Source organism: Caloenas nicobarica, chromosome 1, assembly GCF_036013445.1.
Source record: "Caloenas nicobarica isolate bCalNic1 chromosome 1, bCalNic1.hap1, whole genome shotgun sequence".
Taxonomy (NCBI): Eukaryota; Metazoa; Chordata; class Aves; order Columbiformes; family Columbidae; genus Caloenas; species Caloenas nicobarica.
The window spans coordinates 86732947-86757395 of record NC_088245.1 but is presented as its reverse complement, the minus strand read 5'-3'; the positions used below and the strand labels follow the sequence as shown (position 1 = coordinate 86757395).

Genomic DNA, 24449 nt, shown 5'->3' with positions numbered 1-24449 from the left:
TGCTGCCACATGCAAATTTGCTCTGTCCTTATTTTGAGAGATGCAAGAAACTCTACTTGAGTACTGTAAAGTATCCAAATTACTAAGCTTCAGCTAATGACCAGATTCAAACAGATTCTTCTGAAGTGTGGGTCATATAATTTTGCCTTACACCTGGAGAGCACAAGAACAGAGCATTTATGTGAAATAAATTCACAGTCTCTCCAAAGAGAGACATGAATTTTGGAATCAATAGATTTTAAACAACTTGTTCCTCTCCAGAACAGTTCAACTTTCCTACTGAATTATTTAACAAACTCTGTTGCAGCAGAATACTACTCAGGAGCATACTCTTCCAATGGAAACCGACAGTAGTGTCTGTTAGAACCAGTATATAAGGTTATTGTGGTCACCTCCCCACCAGATCTTGCAAGACAGCTTTCTCAGCATCACAGCACCACTGAAACATGTACTAATTCAAAGACACATGCTCTTCACTGGGAAAATGATGTGCATTTTCATTTCCTGAAACACCCTATACACACTTATTATAAGGTTGTGATCCAGCTATTACACTTTTCAAGATGTGTCCTGATTAGTTTACAAGGTCTGGAAAAAATCATCCACATATACACATTCAAAGTTTTTCTAGATAGGGTGTGTGGGACAGTCCTTATGGTATGGCAATATCACATATGGTGTGGTGACTTTTTGTCAAATTATGTAGAAAAATTACATTTAATCAAGAGGATGTAGAGGACCTTTTTAATAGATAGAGGCTCATGAAACCATGTTAACTCCAATCATAGTCCACCAGTATATAGACTGAAAGGCTTCTTTGGCCTTTTCAAGTTTCATATTAAAACTGAATATTTCAGTCAAGGTTTTCTTACTTGCTTTAATTTAGATTACATTATGTTCAAAATGATCACAGCCATTTCCTAATCAAAAAGGCAATAAATTCCTTGACCAGAGAAATTCTAAAGCCTAGAAAGTGTTCATTAGAGAAAACATAAGTAAAATTAACATAATTACTTAAAGCTTGGGAGCTGTGAGATGCTGTAATTATGAAGATTGAAGAGTTCAGACGTATAGATAAGACAGATAAATAAACTGCATATTGTCATGAACAGATCTGTCCAGTCAGTTTACAAAAATATCTCTACTGTAAGATCACTTACAGTTAAACCGAGCCAGGTTGCTACACAAATTTTCATACCATTTCTTTGTCTTTACTATCAGTGCAGCTACTGAAGAGCATTTGTAAGAGAGTACTAGAACTGTAGCCTTTGTGAGAAAAGAGATAAAGTAGGGAAGAGTGGAAAAGGCTCAAAGACGAATGTGGCAGAAACATGGAAGACTTAAAGCTATGTTGAAACAAAGGATTATAAGGGCTGGATTTTGTTACATATTCCTTTCCCATTTCTCAGTTTGCACAAAGATTTGGGATTTGACTAGCTGTATTTGTTAGACAGTATGGATCACAATGATGTTCCTCCCAGTGATGCAAGAGTTGTCACTACCAAAAGAGTATCTTTTTACTTCCACTAAGTCGAATCTCAATAATTTATGCAAGAAGTATTTGCAAATTGGATTCTGATGTTAAGCTGAAGTGAAGTGACCTATTACAAGGAAAGAAATATCAGCAAGGACCTTTTTCTGCAGTACACAATGACCTTTTTTACAGTATTTAGAGCTATTTGGTAAATGTAGAAATATATAGCCACCGGTGACTTGAGATGTAGAAAAAACTGGGAGTAAGCAACTAGTTTCAGCCATGTAAGAAGTCTGTTGTCACAGTATAATCAATGTTGTTACAAAATTATGCAAGTACTACACAAATAGGAAAAAACCAGATTGATGAAGGTGGGAAGAAGATTTGGACTTTAGGAGAGAGACCAAAGATTTCGGAATCTCTGATCAACTGAACAGATACCTAATTATCTTCAGATTAGTAAACCAAGACATCATATTCCCCTGAGAGACTAGCAGGATAGGAAGGTAAACAGTTGTGCCCTGGTATTTTGCTTGTAACAGTCATTTTGGAAGCTGACACCAATGGGTCCCCACCATCTCTCTCAGCTCCCAGATGCTACTTCAGAAGGTCTCAAGTCCCAATGTCCACTACTCAGTTTTTAATGTCTCAGGGAAAGATCCTGGTTCCCAGTCCTCAAAGCAGATAAACTTCCCGCTGCAATCTTTCCAATATGCATCCTTAAGGAAGCCAAGACATACAGGCTGGCCATCACCTGAGAAGCAACGAAGAGCTGTAAACAGAATCAGTAATGAATAATTTCTTTCATGCCCCCTAATGCAAAAGAATTCAAAATGGATGTGTGTTCACCCCTTGAATGGACTTTTGGATGCAGATGAGAGAGAGCAAACAGAAAGTCAGCACTCTGGCCTTTCTTTAGCAGGAGTAGGAGCACTGGGATCCATAACTCACACTACCTTGCAATAGGCAAAGGCGTCCAGGGCCCAGAGCAGCAGATTGAGGCAGGCTACTAGCAGTGACAATATCAGAACAAACCAGGCTTGTTGGGTAGGCAGCTGTTGGAGAGAAAAGAAGCAGCGAGTAGCTAGGAAGAGGCTGGGGGAGATAGAGAATTGCATACTTCTGTTCAAAAAGATTTTAGAACAGCTCCAAGAGGCAGAAAGACACATGGATCACAGGGAGAGGCAGAACGGAACAAAAACCAGTTTTTTGAGAAGCAGACGTATTTGGCAGAAAAGGCGGGTGGAGAATTGCAGAAATATATCTGTTTCCCTTCCTCCCATTTTCTTTAAGGGTGTTTTTCTCAGAGCTTTTCCTCTCTGTTCTCCTCCTCACAGCAATCAGCCAAGCTGGGAAGAAAAGATTGTCTCTGAACGTTGCAGCGTGTCTTGGCACAGAAGACTGATAGCAAACAAGTAAACAGAGTTTACAACTTTGGTAACCGCAGGAGCAAAGCCTGCTCAGTGACAAGGATGGGCACTCTTCCAGAGGTAAGAAAACAGGTCTGTCTTGCAGTCTGCTGAGGTACCTTCCTTGCACCCCTGTCTTTTTCTCTCCCTGTCATAGTTACACCGCTTATAGTTCTAGGGAACTGGACCAGTTGAGGTTTTTACAGTTTGTATCCAGAAGGGGCTTGTCCAGGTCTCAGAATTAATGACGTGGGATGTGGTGTGAGGATTTAGGGCTCCTTGCCCTTCCTATTAGTCATCCTAATAGCCATTCTGAGGCTGTATTCAGAACTGTTTGAAGCACTGACCACTAAGTAGTAGTAGTAATAATAATCACCATCTGATTATTTGCATCTTTTATTTTATCCCCATTTTTTTCAAAAACTTATTTCAAGAAAGTATTTATTTAGAAACAATGCACATTTTTTCCCCACAAATGATTATGGGTAAACATGGCATAGTTTTCTGAATGCAAGAATGACATGGTAAGCCAAATTGCTCCCCATCTAGTGCGGTGTCCTTTTGTTGATTTGATGTCTTATATAAATAACGAGTAAAATGTTAATTGCATATTTACAGACAAATCACCCTGAACTGAACTGTGAGCTCAGGTTTGCTAAAATGTACAAAACATTCAAGGACAATAGAGATAAGTAAGGTTTTCTGTGTAACTGAATAATATAAAAAAAAGAAATGTGTATGTTTTACTACGTTGAGAGTTCAGTGTTGCAAGAGATGTGGCTGTAATGCAAATGGTTACTTTATATTTATCTTGTCTGTAATTTTCTGGTTGAAGAATTCGCAGAAATGTTTGGTTTGTATATCCATAAAGACCAGACGACAGTCATAATTTTAAATATTTATTTGCCTTGGTTATGCTTCAAACTTTTAGTAGCCCAGAATTTAATTCATCACATTTTTTGTTTATTTTCTCATGTTAGCAGGTACTATATTTTGAACACAGGCTAAAATATTATTTCTCAAATGGCATTTAATATGCTCAGTTTATGTGCTTAATTGATTTGATGACAAAAGATAAATTTTAGAAAATGTCAAAGCTTTTGTGAGTATTTGGGCAGTAGTCTGAAAACATGTAACCCACATAACTAATGTGATAAACACAGTTTGGGGAATAGCCAGTCACTAACTTATGAATAATCGACTGGCTGAAAAAGAATACCCCTAAAGTGTCTGGTAAGTAGTTCTGAAAAATAACTCCAAGTCTCCGTGCCTTTGATGTCTTTATTTTAATTTACTTTATTTTCATTAAAGTTAGATGCTGCTTTTTTTCTGCAACAGAACTAAACTCTGGGAAAATGCAAGGGAAGAATTAGGCAGAGGAACTCCAACCTCCCTGCAGAATTCAGGAATGGTTCACAGAAAGAAGAAGATACTGAAAGAAAATAAAATTCTTTGGCTGATTTAGTTGCATCAAACAGTCCTTTCTGTAGTGATAACAGTATCTGTCAAGATTCTGCTAGCCTAAGTCATGCTCACATTTGAATCATATGATTCATGTAGTACATACTCTCAAGAATATTCATTTTATAATTGAGAACACTTACAAGTCAGCTTTTAGTGATTTTACAGGCATTTGATCTCAGCTACAGTGAAACCATTTACGTTTGAGCCACTTGCACATGCTTAAAAGAAAAGCATCAGAGAACTGAAACTGCACTATATATGTATAAGGGTGCTGAAAGAGCAAGTATTTGTCTGTCTAGATTTCTTTAAGTTGTTATAATGAAAAAGATATAAGGGACAACTAAGTATGACTACCCTCCTCTTTTTTTCTCTGTTTATGTAGGTCCACAAGTTCTCTCAAATCCAACCCCAATAGCAGAGGCAAGATTAGGAAAACAGCTTATGGAAGGTGAAGTGTTTGAAGAACACTTTTTATCCTTATAGGTCACATAATACACACCTTAATCCAGTTTCTAAGTAGAGCTACACAACCAATTTCGACTCCCTCTCTCTTCTTTTGGGGTATGCTATTCTCTTGGAGTAAGCTGTTCTTAGCCAGGTGCTTCTCTGCCTGTTTCACATTGGAGTCTTGAGGGGGACACTCTGATTCTCTTACAGATTTTAAAAAATCTATTATTTGATGCATTTTCCATTTCAAAAGGAACATAATGTATAGGCCCCATATAGACCTACTCTTAACCAGAAGTTTGGCAGAAATTGCAGTGACTGTCTTCAAGTACCTATTTCTTGTTAGTATCTCCACTGCCATGCCATTTAGTGCTTGAAAGGGAGAAACAGATGTCCTCTGATAAAATGACACCAAAGAATTGCAAAATTATAAGTATTTCATAGTAGGAATAGGCCAGATTTTCAATGTGAAAAAAACAAAATGCTATTACAACAGAGAAGTAAGGAGCATTGTGAATGTAAATCATTCACTCTCTCCTAAATGGTGACAGATGACGGCTTCCATGTTGAAGAATGCTTTTTCTTCTTCCTTTTCAGCCAAGCAAGTTTTCTTTCACTCACTTCCCTGCCATACTGTTAGGTCATGGCACTTACTCCCTACTTGAGGAGTAAAAGCTAAAGTGTTTTATTACACGATGTACAAAAGGAATTTAGATTTCCTCCTTTTGTACACTGTACTTTGCCAGTACGATCATGTTCTTTATCTAGCACCTATCAACTCCAGGATTCACTTGTATGTACTTGCTCTCCATTTAAGTATTCCACATCCTGCCTGAAGAAGTCAGGAGGATGGGATTTTAAAGGGAGAAAAGCAGTTAGGTATTTAACTCTTGTTAGCAGTTGTCAGGAGTCAAGTAAGCTGACATGCTTTTGGGAGGCTCCTGCTAATGATCAAATAAAATGCATGCTTGAAAGATAGAAAATGATGAGGTCTGGTTCTCTGTTTCTTTCTGTTAATACTTTTGTACAGGAATTGTACATAGTATATTAGGGAAGATGATTAACAGCAGACTCATGAATTTCCTTAGCCTTTCCTCAGGTGAACTAGTATATTCTGTGAGGTACTTAATTCTTGTAGAATTTAGCTTCATTTCTTCTTGTGATTTTGGTAAAGATTTATGTTTTCTGGTTTTTGGCAAAGAAAATAGATACCAAGCATGGGGGCAAATGCAGTTTAGCTGCAGCAAGGGCAGACAAGGGAAGACAGTACAGAACCTGATGGTCATGAGAAGGCAGGCAAGAAGTAATGACTTTACCAGCAGGGTGTGCACCTGCACAGTACAGCAATGAGGGGAGTAAGGCAGGGCTGGTGACAGTAGCTTGAGTCAACCAAGAGTGTAGATTGCCAGGTAAGTCCACTGTGAGGAGGTAGGTCCAAGGTAAAACCTGCAGAATCACATTTGTAGGTGAAGGTCAGTATCCAGATCAATGGGGTACATGGCCAGCCATAGGCATGGCTACTGTTGTAGCATAGCTCAGATAGAGATGACGCATGAGAGCTGCAAAAAGCAGCTCCCAAGTGAAGAAGTGGGCACCTCCACCAAGGCTGCTTCTGTCTTTTTCTCAGCATAGTCATCTAGCTTCCTTTGCAGTCAATGGAGTAAAAGACAGGTAACTATGAAGGATGCTTCAGCTTGTTCTAAGACAGCTGTCTAAAATAGAAGCTGTACTCATAAGGTGCCTAGCCTTTTCCACTGACTAAAAAGACACACCTAGATTATGGACACAAGTGAATTTAAGTGAGATAAAACCTGTCTGTACATAAGATCTCATTGACTTACAGCTTATTGAAGTTTTTAGAATAGGGCAAACCTTTTCTCCCACTTGAAATGGACTAAAGGGCTTAGGATGCAGGAATTATTTCTTGAGGAGAGATCTGGAATTAGTGCTCAGGTTGCCAGACTGCAAGAGAATAAAGAACCACCAGTCTTAGCCATCCTGTTGTTAGCTTTGTGGGCTCGAAAAGCTTTGATATCTTCAGAAGATACATGTAAGGTGATTCCATAAACCAGAAGGAACTATGGAGGGAGAGGCAAGCTGGCTTTTTGATGCAGAATTCATAATACTGTGCAACAGCTGTAACTAGGCAGGGAAAACAAAGGAGGTAAGAAAGCTTCTGGGAGTTCAGTCACCTCAATGACATGGATGACTGTTGGTATTCTGGCACTAGTCGTATGACTAGTAGATTATGTGGAAGATGCAGTACATGGCCTGTTCTAACTTTAATATGAATTTTTCTTTCTTTACTTTTTCTTTGTCTCCTTTTTCTTTCTTCAGACTGGTGATGAGAAGCTGAGAACAGTTGCAAAGAAGGAACGATGCCTTCAGGGGAAAAGCCTGCTTCTGTGTACCCTTCTTCTCAGTACTCTCCTTGGCTTTGCACTGCTTATTACCTACATCATGATGACTTGTGGTCTAGGTATAATATGTGATATCATTTTCCTTGCTTCCTCATCCACCCCATTTGTAAGACCCCTTTCTCTCCTGTCTGCTTCTGTTGTGTATTAGGCTTAGCATCTGTGTTAAGAACCAGACTTTCAGAATCTCAAAGAAGCATAACATCAGTTGTAAAAAAGGTACATTGTTCTGCCTCTTTCTTGGGTCATAGAGGGGAGAGATCTCTACATCTATCCTCCTCCTCTGCCTGCCATTTAAGACACCTGGGCCCAGTTTTGAAGGAGGGCATCATTATATCGTCTTGCACCTCATCATCGTGTCACGCTCTGTCTATAGTAACCTCCAGGAAACTCAACTGAATCTGAGGTTTGGAGCTTCTCTTCCACCTTTCCATCTCTGACTTAGTAAATCTAGTCCTAGTTTTCTAGCACAGACCAGTGCAGTCATAGTGTAGAAAGAAAAGTCATAGTCTCTTGATAATGGGGAAGCTGTGAGCATAGATCAGAAATCTTAATTTGCCTTTCAAATCTGCTGAACAACTATCTGCAGAATGGTCCATGTGAATGTTTATACATATAGAATTCTCAGTCCTGAAGGTGCATTTACATTGGCGGATACAGGCATTCCCTGCTCTAAAATAAAATATTATTGACTATTCACCTATCATTTTTCTTTAGTTCCTGCTATGTGTTGGAGACCATTCACTACAGAGACCAAGGGAAAACTGATAGTTTAGATCTTGTCTATTTTCACTCTGCCTACCTCCTCTGATGTCAACTGTTGAAACCATAGTATGGAAAGTCTTACTTTGATTTACAAGTGGCTTATTTCAGTAAGTAACTGATCTGATCTGATGTTGATAAAAGACACTGAACCACGAAGAGGACACATACCCAGTGATTTGCAGCAGTTTAGATAAAGGGAGTTTTAGATAAAAGCAAGATGTACAAGAAAATCTTTGTTCTAACCAATATCATTGCTGAGAAGTGTTTCCATGCTTGAACATCTCCCTCCACATTTTAAACTAAGCTCCTTACTTTCTCCGTGCTATGTCCTTTTGCTTCATGTGTTGACACCATCAATTGCTTCTTATCATTTGGCCAAATTTGGCTGATTCAGAAAAAATACAGTGAGAAGTCAAAATAATCCAGCCTATGATAGTATGAACAGAGGACACCACCTCTGGACTGATTATGTGTCCATTATTTAAAGAATCTCCCTTATAAAGTGCAAAAGCAGTCTTCTTGTGAAGTGGAAGGCAGAACGCACTTTGTTCCATATTCAGCAAAACCTTAGAAGGAATTCAACAGTCTGCATACAAAGGAGTTCATACCAAAAATAAATCTTTCAGGGGAAGTGTCCCACAGATAACTCCTCTGTTGTTGTTGTTTGGAGTCGTTCTCACTCTCCACTGTCACTGCTCAGTTCTCTCCTGTTTATTTCCTGCCTAGGATCATGTGATGCTGAGCTGGATCTTACACTGTTGGCCAGACTCCTGAATTCTAGGAATGACACTGTAGACCCCTGTGAGGATTTCTACAAATATGCCTGTGGCAGCTGGGGAGACAAACACTCAAGCAGGACCACAGAAAAATCACTAAATGTATTTGATATGTTGTTGGAAGAAAACCAGTTGATCCTGAAAAGGCTTTTAGGTAGGGACGGATGATTGGTGTGTTGCGTTCAACATCTTCCTCAGTCAGAGCTCAGAAAACTAATAACAAAGCACAATCATTCCTAGTAGGGACTGAGTCCAGTCTCTTCGTTCTTCTATCAGTACAGGTACAGATTTATTCCTGAGCATGTCATATTACACTAGCTGAATTTCAAACATTTTAGTTTCCCTTGTCAAGTGTAACAGATGAAGGTCACACTTCAAAATTCTGACAGCAACCTAAACCGTTTTCCTGTTGCCTTGTAAAAGTAGACCCTTCATTCTGTGCTTGTCTGAATGTGTGCTCTGGTTATATGTCCTGGCTCCATGTGGAACTGAAACCTGGATATGCACCACCTTCCTGTTGTGCTCCTGTTTCCATGCAAAGAACTCAAACATTTGGCCTCAGGAAGCATCGCGGCACTAGAACGTCTCTTGCTTTGAGTCACTGTGGGAAGTGCGGATGTATTTACTAGATTGTTCTGAATCAAAGTGCTTACAAACTTTCTCTGCTCTAATACTGCCCCAAATTTTTTTTTTTTTTTCCTCAGAGGGTCCACAGTTTGGGATAAGAGGCTCAGCTAAGGAGAAAGCAATTCAGTTCTATCACACCTGCATGGATACCCAACAGATAGAATCCCAAGGAACTCAACCATTGAAGAACCTCCTAAATCAGGTGAATGCTTGTGCTATTTCCTCTCCCTCCAGAAGATAATTCCTGCAGGGAAAAGGAAAGTGTGAAATTAGGGCCATATGGTCCTACATGGTAGAATTTTGCTAACATCTGGTCCTGCAAGAAGCTCTTGGTTCACAGCACAACTTCTAAGTGATAAATTTTCTAGCTTTAAATGCTGGTTTTTGATTTTCTGACATCAGGTACCTGAATCTTTCCCTGTGACCTTACATGTTACAAAATGGATTAAAATTTTTTGTCTAAGATCTGGTAGCCATCTGCTACTCCAGGCTTCATGGGAGTTTCATTAAAAAGGAAAATGCTTCTCTTTCCATTCTGGGAGTGCCAGCGAGGGTTGTACATCTCCCTACCAGTGAAGGGCTTTTATGCCCTGTCTCCAAGGAGGATGCAGAACCTTCCAGCAGAAGGAACAGTGACTGCAGGCCCCCTGTGAAACCTGTTTGTCACGAGGTGGGATCTGTAGTTGCTAATCCCTGGTGTCCTTCTGGATGGCTTTAGAAAAATGAGAGCTCTTTCCTCTCTCCTTCTTCTCCTGCTTTTTTCCTGTACACCTTGTTCTGTTGATAATTATCTTTCATTTTCCCTGTCTCATTTTGCAGTTCTTTGCTTTATTTAAGTGAAAGTAACAGGTCGTTTTAAAATCAACAGGGTATGTAGAAATCTTCTTGAGCTTCCCCTGTTGCTATTTACTTTGTCGCCTCTCAGTTGTCATTATGACTGAGCTCATAGGAGTAAAAAAAAAAAAAAGGATTTTGTAAATATGGATCATATGTGCTTTTCTCACCTGCTGTCATGCTGTCTCTCTTCCTCTCTAGTTTGGTGGATGGAATAGCACAAGTACGAGGAAAGCAAAAGATTTTAATGAAACTCTTCAGATTCTCATGGGCAGATATAGCACTTTTCCCTTTTTCAGAGTCTATGTGGGGCCTAGTCCTTTTGACCTCAAGACGAATATTATTCAGGTGAGTGGACTAAAGAAAAAAAATGAACAGGTAACACTGGGAATAAAGAGTCAGTTACACAGCCCATGAGACCTAGTCTTCCTAGTCTTGCTCAACTTAAGCCTCTGTTCTTTGAAGAAAATTGTCCTAAATTTCAGTAAATGTATTCATTTTATTACATGAAATGACATAATTATGTGATTTATGAATTACATAATTATGAAATGTATTACATAAATTTCTGGAACACGAGCAGATGAAGAAAAATAAATTGCTTACTTTCTCTCATCTCTTCTGCCTGACAGCATAGATTGTACTTCTTCAGGGGAGGGTCTGGTTCTTCTTATGTTCATGGGTATGACTAGTACCATAATGGACTCTAAGTTCTAAGTGTACTATGAATTTTGAAGTTCACTGTTGTGGTTCAAACCTGATAGGTAGTTAAGCATCACACAACAGCTCATTCACTCCCCCACCCAGTGGGATGAGGTAGAAAATTAGAAGGGTAAAAGTGTGAAAACTCATGGGTTGACAAAAAGACAGTTTAATAATTAATTAAAAAGAAAAGAAGTGATGCAAAAAAGCCCCAGTTACTCAGTACCAACCGACCACTGCCCAGTCAGTTCCCAAGCAAAGGCAGCCCTGTTCAAACTCCTTCACTCCCATATTTATTTTTGAGTATGATGTCATATGCTATGGAATATCTCTTTGGTCAGCTGGGGTCAGCTGTCCCAACTGTGTCCCCTCCAAACTTCCTGTGCACCCCCATCCTACTCACTGGTGGTGTGAGGAGCAGAAAAGGCCTTCACACTGTGTAAGCACTGCTCAGCAATAACTTAAACATCCCTTTGTTATCAACACTGTTTTCCTCACAAAACCAAAACACAGCCCCATACAAGCTACTATGAAGTTGTTTAACTCTTTCCCAGCCAAAACCAGTGCACCATGTAGAAATACTTAAAAATGTGGTTTACATTTGATTATCAGTCACTGCAGATTTGTAATGAGCTTTAAATGAGCTTCAGAACATGACAGATCCACAAAAATTATTACTTAGCAAACATTCTCCAAAAGTAAAAGCAATTTATTAACATTTCAAGTCCTGTGACACAGAAATTAACAGAGCCTGATGAGCATATCCTCACATTTCCAGTGTTTTTGGAAATAATGAAGGTTTCTTCTTTATTCCTTTTTGCAGATTGGCCATCCTGAGTTTGAGATACCATCTGAGAGTAAATTCAAAGAGAAAAATTATCTTGAGGTAACATATCAGAGGCTGAAGAAAGGTAAAAATAGCTATTTGCTGTAGGGATCTCCTTGAATTGCCTTCTGGTTCAGAGTGGTTTGTATCCATGGGCTATGGTCAGTGACCTCTGAAAATGTCTTCAGAAGAAAGTATTTACAAAAATCTACTTTTCCAAAAAGATAGTTTGTAATCTGTAACCCATTTTTAGATGCCAGGTTTAAAACTTCTAGTCTAGAAACCAATTGTTATAGTTTTAATTTGTATTTGCTAAGTAGTATGAACCTGTGCTTCCCTCTAGGTTTCACCTTGAATCAATGTTTAAAAAAAATGCTCTTGTCCAAAGTAAGCCTTTATAACTTAAAATCTGTGTATTGGGGGAGGGATAGTTAGTATTTTTAAAGTTATTTTAAAATGTTTTAACCTAAGTTGGGGAAACAAGCTCTTTGACTTTGGGAGTTGTTGCAACAAAGTTAATGTCATCACAGCTCTGTCATTTTTCTGAACTTTATAAAAACTGAGTTGATTTCAGTTTCTCAGTCTGACTTTTTCAGAAGAGTCCTCAAAAATATAAGTCTGTCTACTGATCACAAGCATTCCTTTGATACCTCATGAACATAGAAGCAAGAAGCTGGCATTTTCTCTCCATCAAAAAGACTGGCTCATTATATTACTACTTCTCCCTCTTTTGACTACAGAGATGGCAGGCCTACATCTTTAAAATGATTCTGGTGTTTAATGCAATTGTAAGCTGGGACAAAAGTACCGTTTTGGGAATTCAGTGTTCATCACTGAGAGAGGAGCTGTACTTGGCAATCGATTCCACATGAAGAATTACATTAGGATGTTGCAGTGAAGAAGATAGTTTTACGGATAAGGCTGCAGTGGTTTTGGAAGGTTGAAGCTTATATGTTCCAGATGGATAGTCGGATGGATGGGATGGAAGGATGGATGAATGGGATGACTGATTTTCAGTCATGTTCCTCCCGTTGGTCATATGTTCTATTTTGCAGGTTCTCCGTGTGTATCTCTCATATTTGAAGAAACTGGGGGGCCTACTTGGAGTGCCACAGGATATTCCTCCTGATTCCTTTTCCCTTACCTTGTCCTTCATCTCTAACCTCCAACGAGTTGTCACCCCACTGCAGGAAAGACAACAGAGGGGGATGCTGTTCTTTCGCACTACCATTAGGGAGCTACAGGTATTGATGCTTTTTGGAATTGAGCAACACAATTACATGTGACATTCACATTCTGAAGATTTGGATCAATAGAGATATGAGATACTCTGTTTAGATGCCATTCCCTTGAAATTTACACTTAGAGTCTGTTGAACTTTAAATAATCTGTTAATTTATGGTCTTTCATTGACAGCGGTTGGATTTTTCAATCCCACAACTCTCTTCCCACCCCACTGCTAATTCAATTTGAAAAAGTCAATTCTCCTTCTCTTCTATAATCAATACCCACATCATAAACACAGCTTAACTTGTTCAAAGTATCTGTTAAGGGTATTAGAGAGACTATCCCGGTTTCCCTCTTATTTCTTGTCAGTCAATTTAGATTCATAGTTCTGCATAAACTTTGTTTTACTTCTAGGAAAAGGCACCTGCTATTGACTGGCTGTCATGTCTCCAGACTGTCTTCCATCCTATGCCAATGAACCTCTCTCAGCCAATTGCAGTGCATGACATGGATTACTTAAAAGGCATGTCACAGCTCATTGAACAATGGCACGAGGAAAGGTAGGAGTCAATATCTCTGTTTGTAGTTGTTCGTGCCTCAAGAAATATTAATTTCAGATGCCATAAATTAGAGGACTGTGTTAGAGGCTGTTGAATCCGGTATCCTAACAATTGCAAGACTGCTGTGGCTTTGTATCTGCAGGTTTAACCAGCACTAAGGCTTACCATAAATTCCCAATAGGCTTGCACATGCACACATCATATATGTACACACATACATATATGTATGTGTCACACAGATCAACAAAGATAGAACACAGTGTCTTTACTGGCAACCAGTCACCCATAGCACTCATACAAACAAGAACAGCTCAGACAGCCTGATCATATTCCTCTTCTCCAGTTGATCAGGAGTGGTCTACACTAATGAAATATATATATGTGTGTGTATATATATATATTTATACATACACACAAAGTGGATCATTCCAACAGTTAATCTTAGATATTCAAATCCCCCGGTGTCCATGGCTGCTGGCACCTGGATATATGAATCCCTGAGTCTTGCAGCCCTACTTTGATTGTTGGTACTCTGGTCTCTTCCTGTTACAAACATGCATATACAAGCAGATCTCCCCAGTAGCTGGTCCAAACTGCTGGTCTTTCCAATAGACAACTCTCAGACCCCTGCTCTCTCCAGCAGCTAGCTTAAATCAAAGTCCCTCCAGCAGTCAACTCTCAGACTCATTTTCTTTCCAGTATACCATCCTATCCCCACACATGAAGAGTAGAATGTTATTTGAGAAGAGCATTTAATAAGATAGGACAGATTCTGGTGACCATGTGCAGGGCTCAATCAGACAGATGTCCTGGCAAGCTACAAGTTTATGCTCCACCCTCCTACCACCTTTCCTCTCCATTTTTCCATGTGTGTTCCCCCCAAATCCACCATGATCCTTCCCTTTCCCTGCCTTTGATCCGTCCTATAAACATCCTATAATAAGTCTCAGAAAATCACACAGATCCCTCAAAATATTCTATAATAAGTTTCACGCAGTCCTAAAAATGCTCTTTCTCCAACTTCCCATAAAGAATCATGTGCCCCAGCAGGCAATTACCCCTTGAGTCTTCCTGGTGTTCAGGGGAGACAGTTCCTTTGGTTGATTCATGTCAAATCCTCCTCCTTTGATAGGCCCAGGTGCACACCATTCACAGTACTTTGTTGTCATTGTCCAGGTTACTAGGGTTTCTCTGCCTCATAGTGACCAGCCTTCTATCTTCAGTCTTTTTAAATGTAATTTTCCTACAGGGTTCTTCACATTTATATGATTGTTTGTCTGGTTGGGAATCTCTCCCCAGCCCTTGACAGTCGATTCGATGATGCACGCCTGGAGCTGTCTAAGATTCTTTATGGAAAAAAGGGATCCAGAATGGTGAGTTAGCTATTAACCATCTTCTTCAGCCTCCCCTGTGGCTTCACACCCCAGGACATGCTTTCTGGTTGTTCTCTTGATGCCTTGTCTGGATTGAGTTTCTTTGATCTGGGGGGGAAAATTGCCCTCACTAGGCCACTAAGTGCTTCCTTTTTCGCAAATAAATGTGGGACTAGACATGACACATGAAACTTTAGAGAGTTAAATGCACTGTGTCATGGGTTACCTTTCTTCTATGTATTTGTCTCAGCTAGCACATGAATCTTGTGAGAAAGTGGGGTAAATAATAAGGAAATCAATGTTTAACTTGATTAAAGTTTTCTGAGGAAGCTCATCATTTACTGCTGTCACTTTTGAGTAGCACCCTATATGCTACTGACTGCACATGTGCATATCTTTTGACTGTCTTCGTATCTCTTTGTCCTCAGTCTCACGTGTCTCAATTTCTTTCTCTGTTCTTACAGATCCCAGCTGAGCGCTGGAGGAAGTGCTTGACTGATACCAGCTCTTTCTTTGAGCCAGTTCTAGGGCAGATGATTGTGCAAGAAATTTTCCCTCAGCAGACCAAAAAACTTGTAGGTATTCATCATCTTAACCCCCAGGCAGAGTTCAGCTTCATCTCTTTCTTTTTTTGACATGCCAACTTAAAACCATATCAAGACAGCAAAATCATGTGTAGGTTTTGTACCTTTTTACATATTCCTGTACTTATACACTTCCCCTCCTTCTTTTTTTTTTTTTTTTCTGAATGAAAGATGTCAAAACAAGACATTGCTGTTATTGCTAAAATACTCAATGCTAAAATACTAGTTATTATCTCATTTAGCTCAACTGTTAGCAAAGTCATGTGTGCAGTGCCAATACCTATGTTAGCCCTACAAATGCATGCAATCTCAGTGTGCTTCCTGAAATGACAGTATTAATGATATTCATCACCAATCTGACATATTTAAATAAGATTTTCAATTGCAAAGCAATTGAGCCATCATATGACCAGCTGTACAGGAACAAATCAATGCCAAAACATTCTGAGTGGATCCACAGTAAAAGGAACACATGCCTGCAGTGTGGAAAAGGTTTTTTTTTCTTTGATGGTAAGAGTTCTTTTTTCTTTTGAGGGAAGTTAGAGTAGGCACCAGGTTTTATTAAATGTTTACAGTGGGTAAAGTGACAAGAGTTAATAAACCCAATAAAATTTAATGGGAAAACTTGTAGTGGAGTACAAAGCTGAATGAACAAAACATAATTTTGTGAAGGAGAGAATCAGGTTGCCATAACTACAGAAACACTAGCATGAAATACTTGTAGATACTATATTTTCATTTAACTCAAGAAGTGGGGCAATCATTTGGTCCATTCCTATCCCAAAAGGGGTTGAATGAAAAAGAATTATGTTTCCTTCTTAGTTACCATGAGAGGCAAGATTAAAATGTGTTGGAGAGAATAGTGAGCCCTGTGAGGAAACACTGGATGCCAAATAACTTAAGCCTAGTTCATTGTAGAAACTGAAATATTCTCTTTCATCACATTATTCTGTGGTTGAATTGCTGGAACATGGGAAAATGGTAGCTAAGTCTGAACAATGTTTTTCTGCAGTTCTGACCATGCCTTCTTTTCTATGTGGCAGGCTGAGCAGATGTTCTCTGAGATCCGAGATACACTCTACGGCCAACTGGATCAGTTGGAGTGGATGGATGAACAGACTTGCCAAGAGGCTAAAGTCTTGGTGCGTGCAGAAGGCAGAAGTTACTGAGGCCTTCCTTTCCCTGAAGCCTTTGGAGAAGGAACGGAAGGGGCCTGCAGCTTCACATATTCCTACGTGCTTCTACAGGCACACAATGTTAAATAGATGTCTTATACACACTGAGAACTGTAGGTGGTTTTCTAAGTGCCATCACACATGTGTGATCATACATTGATATGTAGGCAAGGAAAGGGTCAGTGTTTGTTTGTCCATGGATACTCTGAATTAATTTTATTGAGATACAATTCAGTTTTGTACACCTAGAGAGGTTAAAAACTGTAAAGCTGAATGCCAGAAAACAATACTATAAAGAAAGAGTAGGCCATTGAGTTAAGAAAGCAGAGTAGCAAGAGAAGATGTCTTGTTGAAACAGAGTAGCTGTCATTTTGAATGACTGATTTACAGATCTTATTTTAAGTTGTTTAGAAGCAGACTTTAGAAGGGACTTCTAGAATGTAAAGCCTCCTATTGGTCATGTTTCCTTTGTTTTTTTGTTATTATTTTAGGTTTCTAATCTACAAGTGAAGATTGGCTATCCAGCTCACATACTCCAGACTTCCAAACTGAACACGGAATACCAGAATGTAAGCTACATAATGTAAACATGCCTGCCTCATTATTGCAGTTTACCTGTACCAACTGCTATCTTGTCTGCTGCTAAAAGAGGCTATGACCTCTGGAGCAATGCACATTTCCTGCTGTTTATTTTCTGAGAACATATGGGCCCAGAGAACCTTTGTCTATTGCTTCTATATTGTTGCCTATGCTGTCTCCTATTTAGAGCGGCTTGCCTGATACAGGGTGGCTGTGGCCTGGTTGTATGTTCTGTTTGGCCTGCAGATATCATTCCTGTCATATCTTAAATTGAAGGTCTTCAGAACTGGGAGATAAAAAACCACAAGTGTTCCATTGATTTGTCTTATGATGAACCCTTTTTTGACCCGTGGGACCTTTTTTCATATTGTCCAATTCATTCCTTGCTCATGCCCTATGACAGTCATGTTACCTGTCTGTTTCCTCAGTTGGAGATAAAAGACACTTTTTTCCTCAATGTGGTGGCTTGCTTGGAAATACTGAGGGAAAATTCTTATTTGAAGCTCCTTCAGCATCACTCACAGGAGAAGTAAGTGTCAGATACTGATCTGAAAAATACAACAGAATCACATGCTCATGGACTGAGGTTGGAAGGGACCTGTGGTGATCACCTAGTCCAACCCTCCTGCTCAAAGCAGGATCAGCTAGAGCAGGTTACTCAGGACTATGCCCAACTGTATGTCTACATCTCTCTTTTGCTGTGGAAGGAGAGGGAGGACAGGTGTCAGGAGGAAGTGCACAGAACTGGACACAATATTCCAGATGTGGTTTCACCAGTCCTGAACAGAGGGGCATAATCCCCTCTCTAGACCTGCCAGCGTAATTTCTCCTAATGCAAGACAGGGTGCTGCTGTACTTCTTTGCTGCAAGGCTGCACTGCTGTATCCTGCTTAAAAACGCCTTGAATCTGGCAGCCTGTCTTGTATTCAGCCTGAGCTCATGCTACCAAAAAACCCCACCATTGTGGAGGGAGCCCCAGACCCCTGAAGAAAAGAACCGTTTTTGTCCCTGAACCCTTGAGTAAGGGGGACAGCTGGTTCTCCCGGACTTAGCAGCAAAGCCAGCAGCAAAGCACTGTGATGATGTGAATTCTGACAGAGTCACCTCAAAGACAGGACATAGGATGTTTCAGAAGCATTGATAGCCATGCTTGGGACCTTGCACCTCCTGGAGAGTATTCTGTACAGGACTTCACAAGAGATTACTAAGTCTGACTTACTTGACAGGGAAGTTGTGAGGGTGAAACCCTTAATGTGTATGAAAGCTAAGCTACTATCTCTGAGTTCTGTAAACAAGTAAAGGTTTATTTCAAACACCTTTAACACTAGATAGTGTGAACTTCATAATTCGCTGCTGCTGTATGAACAGTTGTACTGAGCAGACCACTTTTTGCAAGCACAGTGCAGGAAAGGAGCGAGGTATGAGACAAGGGGTTAATACGTTCTCTCTTTTCTCTTTTTCTGCTTCTAGCTGGCATGTGTCCCCCTGGGCTGTGCAGTCATACTACTCAATAACACAGCACATGGTGGTCTTTCCTGCTGGAATGTTCCGCAGCCCTTTTTTCCACATGGAGTTTCCCAGGTATGGAGGGGCTGCAAAGGTGGAAACTGATTGTTTTCAGGAAGAACTATAATGAGTCTGTCTTTAACATCTTTTTCTTGCTTCATCCCAGAAAGACATAGATCAGTTAAGTAATGTTTTTCTGATATTAAAAGCACTTAAAACAGCTGACTGTAAAAATATTATTTGATGTCCGTGGTGTGGACTGTCACTTACAATATTTTTCCTCTATGAAAAAGTGTCTACAGCTTTTTATTCCTTTTGTTTTCAGTGTTAGTAAAATATATTTTTCTCACTGTCCTTCCAGTTAAGTAGGCTGGTAAGTCAAACTTGAACAGCTTTTGTTGAGTTGGCATGTCATTTTCTCAGATGATGCTCCAAAGTTTAAACTTTATGGACAAAAGCCAATTCAGGTAACTGTGAGGATAATTTTTAAAATAAGAAGTCAGAAAAGCAGTACAATTGTTACAGAATCATAGAATGGTTTGGGTTGGAAGGGACCTTTAAATATACCTAGTTCAACCGCCCTTCCATGGCAGGGGCATCTTTCACTAGATCAGGTTGCTCAAAGCCCCATCCAACCTGACACTGACCACTTCCAATGATGGGGTATCCACAACTTCTCTGGGCAGCAATTATTAGGTATCAGCAACAGAGCTTCTGAAAGAGCAGTTCTAAGAGAAGATGAGTTGTTTTATTCTTGTCTCTTCCTACTGAGTTCCCAGTGATGTAATAATGATCTACGAGAATTTCATACTTCAGCAGCATTAGTCAGTGCATGTAAACAAAGAATGAACCCATCATTTCATATTATGCAAATGCATTTTGAGTGTACTCTTACTGTGTGACTGTACATTCATTGCATAGAATCATAGAAATTCCAATTGGAAAGAACTTCTGGAGGCCTCTAGTATAACCCCTTTCTTATAGTGAGATCACCAATGGTAGACCAGAGTAATTATAGCCAAATTTTCGTTATATTAATTTGTCTTGCCAGTTTTATGTATCATTTTTCACTAGGCACCTGTTGCAAGATTACTTCTCCAACCATCCTGCTTTTGTCTGATTATCATTGCAGTTACTGTTTGTGTAGCAGTTCAGCCAGTAGTGGGAAAATAAGAACATATCTCAACAACAATACCTGTAATTAGAATAAATAAATGCAGAATCTTATTCGCAGACTCTTCATAATTATGATGGCTTATTAGCTATGAATACTTCAATGCAAGCTCATAGTACAATTTTAAGCATTGGTAGAATAATTTACACTTGTATTTGCCTTGTTACAGAGTGTACCACATCTAAAAAACAATAAATAGAAGGTGCTTCTGTGTGCTCTCAGAGTAGAATGCTCCTGTACAGCCCACAGTTGTACTCAATGGCTATAAAGAATGCTCAGCTGTCCTCTTTTTCTTTTCAAAAGCACTCTTTTCGTGTTCATTTTTCAGTGCTGTGAACTTTGGAGCCATTGGGGTCTTCATGGCCCATGAACTTCTTCATGCATTCTATGGTTATGGTGAGTATGGGCTATGGTATCTTTGTTTACTCTTCCAGGTCCCCACTGGTACTTTCTGTCAGGGGATCTTAAATCCTGGTCTCTATATCAATGTATACATATATTGTTAATGTAGATGAAGCTAAGGAAAACCCATTCCAGGTCATGCTGACTACTAAGAAGAGTCAGTGATTAATGTGAGGAATACAGGTGAATGCCAGAAATATCGTTATTTTCTAAGATTTTTTTTTTTCCCCACAGTGCAGCCTGGGGGCTGTCCTACATGCAACAGGAGTGCACTACAGAAATCTATAGACTGCTTGGTTGAACAGTATGAAAGCTATGGCTTTAAAGTTAATGGTACTTCTACACTATTGGAGAATACAGCTGACACTGGAGGGCTTGCCATCGCTTACCAGGTATTGTAGTCTACTTAGTTCTCTAATCTCATAGTCTCACCACACAAATCAACTGCCATGTCACAAGATTGTTCTGCTGCATCGCTCTCCTACATGCTGCTCCAGTTCCAGAGTACTTGCATGCCTGTGCCAGTGCAGCATGTGCCCCTCCTGTCCTCTGCTATTCCAGACATTGATTCCTCAGAAAGCTTTGCTCATAACCTCCTTACTTCCATGTAAGACTACTTCTCCCTTTCACCAGTTCTGGGGTGGGCCTTTCTTTACTTCCACATTTATGTCATGCATACAAAAGTGTGAACCAGAATTCTGTGTGGTGGTAAAATGACTCTATAATGATGTTTTCAGCAATACTTAAGAATTTTTTATTTCCTCATGCAGTAGTTCAGTAGTTTAATTAATTGCAGAGTGCAGAGTGCTCTGAGATCTCTAAGTCCACATTCTTGTGTGAAGAATGTTGGGAGGTAGAAAGTCTCTTAATTTTTATTCAAATATTTGTGACTTTCTTTGAAAGTAGTTTTCATTCTTTCATAGTGCAGTCACCTTGTCTTCTCTTATGATGATTTGTGTGTGGTAGTGCCTGAAATGGGAAGCTAAGGAGTTGTTATTCTCTTATCTTAGAGTTATTAGAGGCATGGCCAGCAGCAGGGAGTGTCAGACTGAAGAAGGAAAGATACAAACTTGCTAATTTATTAAATATATACTAGATTGATGTATTTAATTGACAGAAGACATGGTTTTGGGACACTACCTGAAGGGGAATTTATTATTATTCATTTTCTCTCTCCACAGGCCTATAAGAATTGGGTGAAAAAGCACAAAGAAGAGAAGGATTTACCTAAGATCGGGCTTTCACACGACCAGCTTTTCTACCTCAGTTTTGCTCATGTAATGAATGCTAGGCTAGTTATGTGTCTCTCTCATTCTCTGTTGTTTTCCACATTATTACGGTTTGTCTTACTCGATATTCAATTACTTTTTCACCTCTTCACAGAACTGGGAAAGACCAATGTTTCTGGAAGTTTCAAAATCTTATTTAGAAAGCTAAAATTCACATATAGGGCCCCTAACCTGTTATGGATCTCAGAGCTAACAAAAGGTCTGTCTGCAAATATATCTTTTACAACACTCTGAAATCTACCAAAATTAAGATGTGGCAGACAAATCGTGTCTGGGAAAGCATGCTTCATTGCGAGCTTCTGGGTACTTTTTTGTAAGCAGAGTTACACATGGAAAATGGAATTTTCTGGAAAAGACACATATCTCTCCATCCCTTTCTTCATCCACCTGTCTGTAATGGTGAATAACTAGATGTCATGTCATTATGAGTGACTGATAGTGAAAAAAAGAGTTTAGAATGTTATTTAGAGATAAAGAACTAGAAGTACATGCACATATAATTTGAGATTTCTGAGGGAACTTGGTTTAAGGATTTGTGCAGAGTTATGCAGCTGTGTGTAGTTGCACAGTTGAGTTCCTCATTGGATTTCTGTGCTCAGAGGTGTCACATCCTTATAAATCACTGTAATTGTGCAAAGGGAAAAGTTTTGTGCGTGTATTGTTATTAAGTCAGAGCAGTGTGTAGAAAAGCATTTCTGGAATCACAGATTACTGGGTCTTGGTGGCAAGATTTGCATTTCAGAGGCAATCTGGCAGCTACTGCATCATTTGCCAATGAATAAAGACTGAAATCACAAGAGTGAAGACTTGGATTTCCAGTTTAAAACCAGTAAAATCACATAACTTCCCTCCAATCTCTCGAGTATTAATGGGATGTTGCGTAAGTGCTCTCCTTTCTTGATAGGCACTCATTGCTTAAGAAGCTGAATCTAGATACTGGGACTACATCTATACCATTATTTTACATGGAGTCCAAGGTTGCATGAGCCTGAACTCCAAGGTGGTCTAAATTCCCTGTGTTCTGGACTACCCAGTACAGGAAAAGAGCAGATGGCTTGTCAGATAGGGAAATGGGGACAGACAAGTTTAGGGAAAGGGAAAACAGTCAGAAACAGTGGTGGTAAAAGTAAAGATCTGAACTTTATTGACACCCATATAAGTGTGTTTCCTTGTTTAACCCAGCAGCCTCAGTCATGTGTGCAGAAGCATGATGAGCCTTAAGTCTTGTTCACATGAGGACTTTCACAGAATCACAGCATGATTAGGGTTGGAAGGGACCTCTGGAGATAATCTAGTCCAACCCACCTGCTAAAGTGGGTTCACCTAGAGTGGGTTGCACAGGAATGTGTCCAGGCAGAATGAATGTCTGAATGTCTCCAGAGAAGGAGACTCCACAACCTCTCTGGGCAGTCTGTTCCAGTGCTCTGTCACCCTCAAAGGAAAGAAGTTTTTCCTCATATTTAGATGGAACCTCCTATGCTTCAGTCTGTGCCCGTTGCCCCTCATACTATCGTTGGACACCACTGAAAGGAGTCTGGTCCCATCCTCTTGACATCCAGCCTTGAGATATTTATAAACATTGATGAGATCCCCTCTCAGCCTTCTCTTCTCCAGGCTGAACAGACCCAGCTCTCTCAGTCTCTCCTTATAAGAGAGGTGCTCTAGGACCTGAATCATCTTTGTAGCCCACCGCTGGACTCCCTCCAGTAGTTCCTTGTCCTTCTTAAACTGGGTAGCCCAGAACTGGACACAGGACTCCAGCTGCAGCCTCACCAGGGCAGAGTAGAGGGGGAGGATAACCTTCCTCGACCTGCTGGTCACACACTTCTTAATGCACCCCAGGATACTGTTGGCCTTCTTGGCCACAAGGGCACATTGTTGACTCATGGTCAACCTGTTGTCCACCCGAACTCCCAAGTCCTTCTCTGCAGTGCTGCTTTCCAGCAGGTCTGCCCCTAACCTGTACTGGTGCCTGTGGTTATTCCTCCCCAGGTGCAGAACCCTACACTTGTTGAACTTCATTAGGTTCTTCTCTGCCCAGTCCTCCAAGCTGTTGAGGTCTTGTTGAATGGCAGCACAGCCTTCTGATGTGTCAGCCCTTCCTCCCAGTTTGGTATCATCAGCAAACTTGTTGAGGGTGCAGACAGTCTTTTCATCCAGGAAATTGATGAGCAGCTGAACTGACTTTTATATTTTGCTTTCTTTCAGGCAATGTGTGGACACGAGGATCCTGAGAGACTACAGTCTTCCCAGAACACAGATCTGCACAGTCCCTTGCCACTTCGTGTCTGGGGGCCTGTCAGCAATAGCAAGGACTTTGCCAAGCACTTCCAGTGTTTCAGTGGATCCCCAATGAACTCAGACAAGAAATGCCACATCTGGTAACCTGGAGGGAAAAAGAGGACAAGAGATATGACCCCAGGAAGAGGAAGGTCTGATCCATGACAGTATGACCATCTTCTCAAGGTCCTTAGGCTCTTACTCCTCTACATTCCTTTTTTTGTTATCCTTTCCTCAGCAATTGGTGGTAGCAAAATTCTTAAACTGAGCTCATAAGGGGAAGAGTCTCCTCCTACTGCTCTCAGCACTATGTCCCAGATGCCACAACTCTGGGGTTTTACAAGTCCCAAGGTAGCACGATGACTAGGCAGTGTCTAGTAGGCAACAACTTCTGGAGAGTTGTAAACATGACTGTTACGTTATTAGTCCCTGTATTCAGTACATTTCGCTTTCTGTCCAGCAGCCTCAGAGCCATGCTAAATGGACAGGGCAATAAGCTGGAACTTGAAGACTTGTTCATGTAAGATTGGCTCTTACAGAAATCCTGCGGGTTACTGTG

At 40.1% G+C, this 24449-nt stretch overlaps 1 protein-coding gene across 1 annotated transcript; it reads left to right on the top strand.

The window, feature by feature from the left end:
- The first annotated feature begins 2946 nt into the window (after positions 1-2946).
- Positions 2947-23995, top strand: KEL (Kell metallo-endopeptidase (Kell blood group)). The gene is made up of 18 exons (XM_065658294.1): positions 2947-2964; positions 7132-7273; positions 8703-8906; positions 9457-9581; positions 10415-10561; positions 11739-11801; positions 12797-12985; positions 13383-13528; positions 14778-14901; positions 15366-15476; positions 16529-16627; positions 17152-17229; positions 17668-17768; positions 18710-18820; positions 20248-20315; positions 20556-20713; positions 21503-21598; positions 23819-23995. The coding sequence occupies exons 1-18, from the start codon at positions 2947-2949 to the stop codon at positions 23993-23995; spliced, it is 2157 nt and encodes a 718-aa protein (XP_065514366.1).
- Positions 23996-24449: the final 454 nt, after the last annotated feature.